The 10,052-nt window shown below is 45.2% G+C and overlaps 1 protein-coding gene across 1 annotated transcript in view; it reads right to left on the bottom strand.

The window, feature by feature from the left end:
- Window positions 1-959: 959 nt before the first annotated feature.
- The window catches only part of atpaf2 (ATP synthase mitochondrial F1 complex assembly factor 2), a 34,359-nt gene continuing 25,266 nt past the window's right edge, over window positions 960-10,052 (bottom strand). The window contains exon 8 of the mRNA XM_038820377.1: window positions 960-1,183. Within this exon, the coding sequence (XP_038676305.1) occupies window positions 1,046-1,183 (138 nt within the window). The 3' untranslated portion in view covers window positions 960-1,045. The remainder of the gene's footprint in view (window positions 1,184-10,052) is intronic.

Below are 10,052 nucleotides of genomic sequence, written 5' to 3'. Positions count from 1 at the left end.
ATCCCACAACCAACAGATCAAGGCTTTGCAGTCCTGCCACAATTGAACACCAAACTGGTGGAGGCAGCTCCATACTATCTCCATCCTCAATGATGGAGGTGCCCAACACATCACTACAGAAGACAAGAATGAAGCATTTGCAAAATTTTCAGCCAGTGGGCTTAATGGATAAACCACCTTGGCCTCCCCCTAAAGCCTGGAGCATCATAGAAATCAGTCTCCAGACAATTTAGGCATGGAGCTAATTAAAATAAATATAAAGTATAAGGCTGCATTTTCTGCCAACAGTGTGGACGCACCGTTTGAGTGGGTTACTCTGTGATGTCATTGTGGGGGACATAGTATAGTGGCCAGGACCAAAGATGATGCTACTCAAATCATCACAGCTCTGTCTTAGGGACAGTGTCCTTTTAGCCATCTTTAATGGTTCTTTGAAGTAAACACAACTGTTCTAAACATTAGATGTAGAAGATACCTAACTATGTGAATATGTATTTAACCAAAGTCAATTTGTAGAGGAAGTGTTAATGTGGGTGGAAGTTGTCTGGAGTGAAGATCTGCCCTGATGGCTCAGTGATCATCTTCAAATGGGAGGAGTGTGCCGCACAAAATGTATCATCAGCCTATGCGGCTAAAATGGTTGCGGTGTAGCTGGAATTTTTGAACCAGTTGAGCTGGAGAAGCTGAGGTTATCCTCTTGGGACAAAGAATGTGGAGGGGAACATGAAAAATCATTTATCCTTTATTTCTACGCAAAACTATTTTAAAATTAATGTTCACATGAACAGGAATATTGTTGTTACCTTAGGATTCAATCATCTCTACATTTTCATTAAATTGGTTAATGGATTAAACATTTACAGGCGCTTTCTGCTTAAAAAGGGGGGGCATCAACTCACCCCTTCGGTGAATTTTGAAAATCTCTTAATGAACAAGACTATTTCAAAAGGCAGAACACATTTTTGTTATATTATTTTTAATTACAGATTATCATGTAACCACAGGGAAAATAATTCTGCAGTTAAAGAACAGATGATCAGTCATTTTAGTCCTGCAGCAGCTTGTGTTTGACAGTGGAACTCTCTGAGCACAGATGGACGAATAAGGTGCCAGCAGCCGTGCGGGATCGAAGCTCATATAGTTCATAGTCATGTGCCCATTCAACGTTTCCCCAAAACTCAATCTGGAGAGAAAACAGTGAAAAAAAGTCACCTCTATGCTTATAACATCCCTTCCAATCACAATCAGTGTGAAAGATTACTTTATTTGAGATAAAGGACATTAGCAAATACGTGCATTTATTTGCTTGTCGGCTGGGTATGTTTACGGTTTACCACCAAGGGTAAAATTCACAAACAAGTCATGGGATCTTTCTGGGTTGAAGCCCAAGATTATCCCTACACATATGCCCTAAAGAAGCAACAATCTAACAAGATTACACTGTTAGAATTGACATTTGAAATTCAACTCTCAAGGTTTACACAATACAAACTGATCGATAACTTTTTATCAAATTGCTATCCCTAGGTCTCAGTCCTCCTAACTTAGACCTGGGGGTTTGTGCCATGATTGGGAGAGCTGTCCCATAGACTCATCAAGCAACAGCCTGATATAGTCATATTCAAGGAATCACACCATCACCATCCCTGGGTGTGGAGACTCCATAGTTAGGGGGATAGATAGGAGATTCTGTGGGAACGAGAGAGACTCGCGGTTGGTGTGTTGCCCCCCAGGTATCAGGGTCCGTGATGTCTCAGATTGTGTTTTCGGGATCCTTAAGGGGGAAGGTGAGCAGCCCCAAGTCGTGGTCCACATAGGTACCAACGACATAGGTAGGAAAAGGGATAGGGATGTAAGGCAGGAATTTAGGGAGCTAGGGTGGAAACATAGATCCAGGACAAACAGAGTTATTATCTCTGGGTTGTTACCTGTGCCACGTGCTAGCGAGTCGAGGAATAGGGAGAGAGAGCAGTTGAACACGTGGCTGCAGGGATGGTGCAGGAATGAGGGTTTCAGATTCCTGGACAATTGGGGCTCATTCTGGGGTAGGTGGCACCTCTTCAAACAGGATGGTCTACACCTGGACCAGAGGGGTACTAATATCCTGGGGGGGAAATTTGCTAATGCTCTTCGGGAGGGTTTAAACTAGTTCAGCAGGGGATTGGGAACCTGAATTGTAGCTCCAGTACACAAGAAGGTGAGAGTAGTGAGGTCATGAGTAAGGTTTCAAAGTTGCAGGAGTGTACCGGCAGGAAGGAAGGTGGTTTAAAGTGCGTCTACTTCAATGCCAGGAGCATCCGGAATAAGGTGGGTGAGCTTGCGGCATGGGTTAGTACCTGGGACTTCGATGTTGTGGCCATTTCGGAGACTTGGATAGAGCAGGGCGAGGAATGGTTGTTGCAGGTGCCGGGGTTTAGATATTTCAGTAAGCTCAGGGAAGGTGGTAAGAGAGGGGGAGGTGTGGCATTGTTAGTCAAGGACAGTATTACGGTGGCTGAGAGGACATTTGATGAGGACTCAAATACTGAGGTAGTATGGGCTGAGTTAAGAAACGGGAAAGGAGAGGTCACCCTGTTAGGGCTTTTCTATAGGCCTCCGAAAAGTTCCAGAGATGTAGAGGAAAGGATTGCAAAAATGATTCTGGATAGGAGCGAAAGTAACAGGGTAGTTGTTATGGGGGACTTTAACGTTCCAAATATTGACTGGAAACACTATAATTCGAGTACTTTAGATGGGTCTGTTTTTGTCCAATGTGTGCAGGAGGGTTTCCTGATGCAGTATGTAGATAGGCCAACAAGAGGCGAGGCCGTATTGGATTTGGTACTGGGTAATGAACCAGGACAGGTGTTAGATTTGGAGGTAGGTGAGCACTTTGGTGATAGTGACCACAATTCGATTACGTTTACTTTAGCGATGGAAAGGGATAGGTATACACCACAGGGCAAGAGGTATAGCTGGGGGAAAGGCAATTATGATGCGATGAGGCAAGACTTAGGATGCATCGGCTGGAGAAGAAAACTGCAGGGGATGGACACAATGGAAATGTGGAGCATATTCAAGGAACAGCTACTGCGTGTCCTTGATAAGCATGTACCTGTTAGGCAGGGAGGAAGTGGTCGAGCGAGGGAACCATGGGTTACTAAAGCAGTTGAAACACTTGTCAAGAGGAAGAAGGAGGCTTATGTAAAGATGAGACGTGATGGTTCAGTTAGGGCGCTTGAGAGTTACAAGTTTGCTAGGAAGGATCTAAAGAGAGAGCTAAGAAGAGCCAAGCGAGGATATGAGAAGTCTTTGGCAGGTAGGATCAAGGATAACCCTAAAGCTTTCTATAGATATGTCAGGAATAAAAGAATGGCTAGGGTAAGAGTAGGGCCAGTCAAGGACAGTAGTGGGAAGTTGTGCGTGGAGTCCGAGGAGATAGGAGAGGTGCTAAATGAGTATTTTTTGTCTGTATTCACACAGGAAAAAGACAAAGTTGTCGAGGAGAATACTGAGATATAGGCTCCTAGACTAGAAGGGCTTGAGGTTCATAAGGAGGAGGTGTTAGCGATTCTGGAAAGTGTGAAAATAGATAAGTCCCCTGGGCCGGATGGGATTTATCCTAGGATTCTCTGGGAAGCTAGGGAGGAGATTGCTGAGCCTTTGGCTTTGATCTTCAAGTCATCTTTGTCTACAGGAATAGTGCCAGAAGACTGGAGGATAGCAAATGTTGTCCCCTTTTTCAAGAAAGGGAGTAGAGATAACCCTGGTAACTATAGACCAGTGAGCCTTACTTCTGTTGTGGGAAAAGTCTTGGAAAGGTTTATAAGAGATAGGATGTATAATCATCTGGAAAGGAATAATTTGATTAGAGTCAACATGGTTTTGTGAAGGGTAGGTCGTGCCTCACAAACCTCATTGAGTTCTTCGAGAAGGTGACCAAACAGTTGATGTGGTGTATATGGATTTCAGTAAAGTGTTTGATAAGGCTCCCCACGGTAAGCTATTGCAGAAAATACAGAGGCATGGGATTCAGGGTGATTTAGCAGTTTGGATCAGAAATTGGCTAGCTGATAAAGACAAAGGGTGGTGGTTGATGGGAAATGTTCTGACTGGTGTCCAGTTACTAGTGGTGTACCACAAGGATCTGTTTTTGGGCCGCTGCTGTTTGTCATTTTTATAAATGACCTGGAGGAGGGCGTAGAAGGATGGGCGAGTAAATTTACAGATGTCACTAAAGTCGGTGGAGTTGTGGACAGTGCAGAAGGATGTTACAAGTTACAGAGGGATATAGATAAGCTGCAGAGCTGGGCTGACAGGTGGCAAATGGAGTTTAATGCAGAAAAGTGTGAGGTGATTCATCTTGGAAGGAATAACAGGAAGACAGAGTACTGGGCTAATGGTAAGATTCTTGGTAGTGTGGACGAGCAGAGAGATCTCAGTGTCCCTGTCCATAGATCCCTGAAAGTTGCCACCCAGGTTGAGAGAGTTGTTAAGAAGGCGTACGGTGTGTTAGCTTTTATTGGTAGAGGAATTGAGTTTCGGAGCCACGAGGTCATGTTGCAGTTGTACAAAACTCTGGTGCGGCTGCATTTGGAGTATTGCGTGTAGTTCTGGTCGCCACATTATAGGAAGGATGTGGAAGCATTGGAAAGGGTACAGAGGAGATTTACAAGGATGTTGCCTGGTATGGAGGGAAGATCATATGAGGAAAGGCTGAAGGACTTGAGGCTGTTTTCGTTGGAGAGAAGAAGGTTAAGAGGTGACTTAATTGAGGCATACAAGATGATCAGAGGGTTAGATAGTGTGGACACTGAGAGCCTTTTTCCTCGGATGGTGATGGCAAGCATGAGGGGACATAGCTTTAAATTGAGGGGAGATAGATATAGGACAGATGTCAGAGCTAGGTTCTTTACTCAGAGAATAGGAAGGGCGTGGAATGCCCTTCCTGCAACAGTAGTGGACTCGCCAACACTAAACGCATTCAAATGGTCATTGGATAGACATATGGACGATAAGGGAATAGTGCAGAGGGACTTTAGAGGGGTTTCCAGGACGGCGCAACATCGAGGGCCAAAGGGCCTGTATTGCGCTGTAATGTTCTATGTTCTATGTCCTGTTACACTGGTAGGACTGACCCCTCACTTTATCTTTACCACCAAGCAAAGATATCAACCCGGGTTCATTGAAGAGTGCAGGAGGACATCCAGGAGCAGCACCAGTCTTAACTAAAAAGACAAGTTATCTTTGCGAAACTGTAGCATAGGACTACTTGCATACCAAGCAGAAGAATCAGCATATGATACAGCTAAGCAATCCCACAAAGAACCAATCAGATCAAAGCTCTGAATTCTTGCCACATCCAGTCATGAATGGCAGAGTACAATTAAATAGCTAACAATGAGTAAGTTACACCAATATCCCCCTCCTCAATTATGGGGGAGCCCAACACATCAGTGCAAAAGGCAAGTCGAAGTATTTGCAAAAACGTCAGCCAAAAATGCCGATTGTATGATCCATCTTGGCCTCCTCCTGAGGTCTCCTGATCATAGATGCTATTCTTTGGTCAATTCAATTCACTCCATGTGATATCAAGAAATTGCTGAAGGCACTAGATACAGCAAAGACCATGGGCCCTGACAACATTGTGGCAATAGCACTGAAGACCTGTGCTTCAGAACTATCCACGCCACTAGGCAAGCTGTTCCAGGACAGCTAAAACATTGGCATTTACCAGACAATGTAGAAAATTGCTCATGTATGTCTTGTCCAAAAAAAGCAGGACAAATCCAATTGGGGTAATTGCTGTCCCAGCACTCTACTGTCACCCAGCAGTGAAGTGACGGAAGATGTCATCGACAGAGCTATCAAGTGGCACTTAATGAGCAATAACCTAAAAGACATACTCAGCTCCTGGGCCCATTACAGCCTTAGCCAAACATGGACAAAAGAACTGAATTCCATAGGCGAGATGAGATTGACTGCCCTTGACATCAAGGCAGTATTTGAGAGAGTATGGCATCATAAAGCCCTGGCAAAATTGAAGTCAATGGGAAACAGTGGGAAAATTTCCCACTGTCTGGAGGCAGACCTAGCACAAAGGAAGACAGTTGTGGGTGTTGGGGGCCAATCATTTCAACCCCCAAACATCACTGAAGGAGTTCCTCTGGGGAGTGCCCGAGGCCTTTTATCAATGACCTTCCCTATCAGTCAAAAGTGGGGATGTTCACTGTTGATTGTACAATATTCAGTAGCATTCACGACTCCTCAGATACTAAAGTAGTCCATGTCCATATGTAGCTGGACCTGGACAACACTCAGGCACAGGCTGATACGTGGCAAGTAACATTTGTGCCATACAAGTGTCAGCCAATGACAATTTCCAACAAGAGAGAATATAACCATCTCCCCATGATATTCAATGGCATTACCATTGCTGAATCTCCCACTATCAACTTCCTGGAAGTTACGATTGACCAGAAGTTGAACTGGACCAGCCATATAAATACTGTGGCTACCAGAGCAAGTGGGAGACTGGGAATTCTGAAGTTAATGATTCATTCTCTGGCTCCCCAAAGACTGCACACCATCTACAAGGCACAAAGTCAGGAATGTGATAAAATACTCTCCACTTGTGTGGATGAGTGCGGCTCCAACAACACTCAAGAAGCTTAACACCATCTAGGACAAAGCAGCTCACTTTACCGTCACTCTATCCACTAATTTAAACATTCACTTTCCCCATCGCCAATGCATAGTGGCAGTAGTGTGTACAATATCAGAGATGTACAGCAGTAACCCACCAAAGCAAATTTGACCTTTCAAACCTGCGACCGCTACAACCTAGAAGGACAAGGACAGTAGGCGCATGGGAATGCCTGCAAGCAACGCACCATTCTGACATGGAACTTTATCGCTATTCCTTCACTGGCGCTGGATCAAAATCCTAGAATACACTCCCTACACCAGATGGATTGCAGTGATTCAAGAAGACGGCTCACCACCAACTTCTCAAGGACAATTAGGGATGGGCAACAAAGGATGCCCACATCCTATGAAAGAATAAGGGAAAAAAGACACTCTCTCAACTTGGAAATATATCACCGTTACTTCATCATTGCTGGATCAAAATCCTAGAGCTCCCTCCCGAGGTGCACTGAGGAAATACCTTCACCTCATAGACTGCAGTGGGTCAAGATGAAGGCCCATCAACACCTTATCAAAGGACACCCTTGTTTAACAAAAATTAAAGATAAACTCAGCAACTACAAGTCAGTCAATTTAATTTTGGCGGTGGGGAAATCTCTGGAAACAATAATCTGGGGAAAATTTAATAATCACATGGCCAAATGCATGTCAATTAAGGGAAGCCAGCAAAGATTTCTTACAGGAAAATAAATTGAACTAACTTGCTGGAGTTGCTTTGAAGAGATAACAAAGAGGTTGATGAGTGCAATGCTGTTGATGTGGTGTACATGGACTTCCAAAAGATGTTTAATATAGTCCCATACAAGACTTGTGAGCAAAGCTACAGCTCATGGAATAAAAGGGACAGTAGCAACTTGGATACGAAATTGGCCGAGTGACAGGCAACAGAATAGTGGTTAATGGATGTTTTTTACGCTGGGGGAGTATTTGTAGTGGAGTTATCCAGGGGTCAGTATGGGTGCACAGGTGGCAGATGACATTCAATGCAGAGAAATGTAAAGTGATTCATTTTGGTAGGGAGAACATGGAGAAACAATATAAAATAAAGGGTACAATTAGAAGGGGGTGTAGGAGCAGAGGGATCTGGGTGTATATGCACGCAAGTCACTGGAGATGGCAGGATAGGTTGAGAGAGTGATTATAAAAGCATGCAGTGTCTTATGCTTTATTAAAAGAGACACAAAGTGCAAGGTCAAGAAGGTCATGTTGAACTTGTATAAACACCAGTTTGGCTCAGCTGTAGTATTGATCCAATGCCTTCACTTTAGGAAGGACGTGAAGACACTGGAGAGAGTGCAGAAAGGATTCACAACAACAGTTTCAGTGGTGAGGAATTCAGTTATGAAGATAGGTTATGGTGTTAGGACTGCTTTCCACAAAGAAAAGAAAGCCGAGAGGAGGTATAATAATCATGAGAATTTTGAACAGAGAAGACAGGAAGAAACTATTTGTGCCCATGAAAAGACCAGAAACAAGGGGAAACAAATTTAAAGTAATTGGCAAAAAGAAGCAAAAGCATCAGGAGAAAAACACTTTTACAGGTAGCAAGTGGTTACGGTCTGGAATGCAGTGCCTGAAAGTATGATGGGGGCAGGTTCAACTGAATCATTCCAATGGGAATTAGAACATTATCTGAAAAAGAAGAATGTGAAGCGTTACAGGGAGAAGGCAGGAGAATGGCAGTAGAGAAATTGCTCAGAGGTGCAGATACGATGGGCTGATTGGCCATCTTCAGCACTATGAAGATTCTGTGATGTTGTGGACAAGAAATGGGCAATATACACTGGTCATAACTGGGTAATTAAATCCGAAGCCAGGGTGTTAAATTTGAGCAAAGGGAATTATGAAGGTATGAGGGCCAAATTGTCTTTAATAATAATAACCTTTAATAATAATCTTTATTGTCATAAGTAGGCTTACATTAACACTGCAATGAAGTTACCGTGAAAGGCCCATAGTTGCCACTTTCTGGCACTTGTTCGGGTACAGAGGGCAAATTCAAATATCCAAATTACCTAACAGCACGTCTTTCGGGACTTGTGGGAGGAAACCGGAGCACCTGGCGGAAACCCACGCAGACACAGGGAGAACGTGCAGACTCCGCACAGATAGCAACCCAAGCCGGGAATCGAACCTGGGACACTGGAGCTGTGAAGCAACAGTGCTACCCACTGTGCTACCATGAGGTGGATTGGGAAAATACATTAAAATGTATGATGGTACAAAGGCACTGTATATTGTTTAAAGAATTATTACATAGTTTACAGAGATTATAGGCATGAAAAACAAAAAGAAAAGTCAGTCAACCATGGCTAACAGAGGAAGTTACGGATTGTATAAGATTGGAAGAAAAAGCCTATAAAGTTGCCATAAGTAGTAGTAAATCTGAGGACTGGGAGCATTTTAGAATGCAACAAAGGAGGGCCAAGAAACTGATGAAGAAAGGGGGGGGCGCGATTCTCCGACCCCCACGCCGGGTGGGAGAATCGCAGGAGTGCCGGGCGATTCCTGCCACGCCACCCTGGCACCCGCACACGATTCTCCCATCCCCCCAAAACGGCGTGCTGCGTTTCACAACAGGCCACTCAGAGAATCGCCGCTCGCCGTTTCTAACGGTCGAGCGCCGATTCTCCGGCCTGGATGGGCCGAGCGGCCTGCCCAATCCGACGGGTTCACGCCGGCGCCAACCACACCTGGTCACTGCCGGCGTGAACAGCGCGCGAACGCTGCGTGTGCGGCCTGTGGGGGGGGGGGGGGGGGAAGGGGTGAGAGGGAGGATCGAGCACCGGGGGGTGCTCAGTAGGGGTCTGGCCCACGATCGGTGCCCACCGATCAGCGGGCCGGCGTCTCTAAAGGACGCACTCTTTTTCCTCCGCTGGCCCGCAAGATCATTCCGACATGTCTTGCCCGTGGGGAGGACGGCAACCGCGCATGCGCGGGTGATGTCATTTAAGTGCCGCTGGCCGTGTCATTTACGCGGCGCCGCTTTGACGCGGCGCCAAGGCCCGGCGCGCAAAATTGATGCGGCGCTGCTCCTAGCCCCCTGGGGGTGGGAGAATAGGGGGCAAGAAGCGGCCTCCGACACCGGAGTGAAACACTATGGTTTTCACTCCGGCGTCGGCACTTTGTCTCCCGTTGGGAGAATTTCGCCCGGAGAATAGAATATGAATGTAAACTGGCCAGAAACATAAAGACAGACTAACTTTGATAGGTATACTAATAGGAAATGTTTGGCTAAGGCAAATGTGGGTCCATTACAATAGAAGCATAATACTGTGGATGTTGGAAATCTGAAGTAGAAACAGAAAATGCTGGAAAGATTCAGTATGTCTGGCAGCATCAGTGGAGCGAGAAACAGAGTTAAC

The sequence above is a fragment of the Scyliorhinus canicula genome, chromosome 15 (genome assembly GCF_902713615.1).
Source record: "Scyliorhinus canicula chromosome 15, sScyCan1.1, whole genome shotgun sequence".
In the NCBI taxonomy this organism is placed as follows: Eukaryota; Metazoa; Chordata; class Chondrichthyes; order Carcharhiniformes; family Scyliorhinidae; genus Scyliorhinus; species Scyliorhinus canicula.
This window is presented reverse-complemented; position numbering and strand designations above follow the sequence as displayed.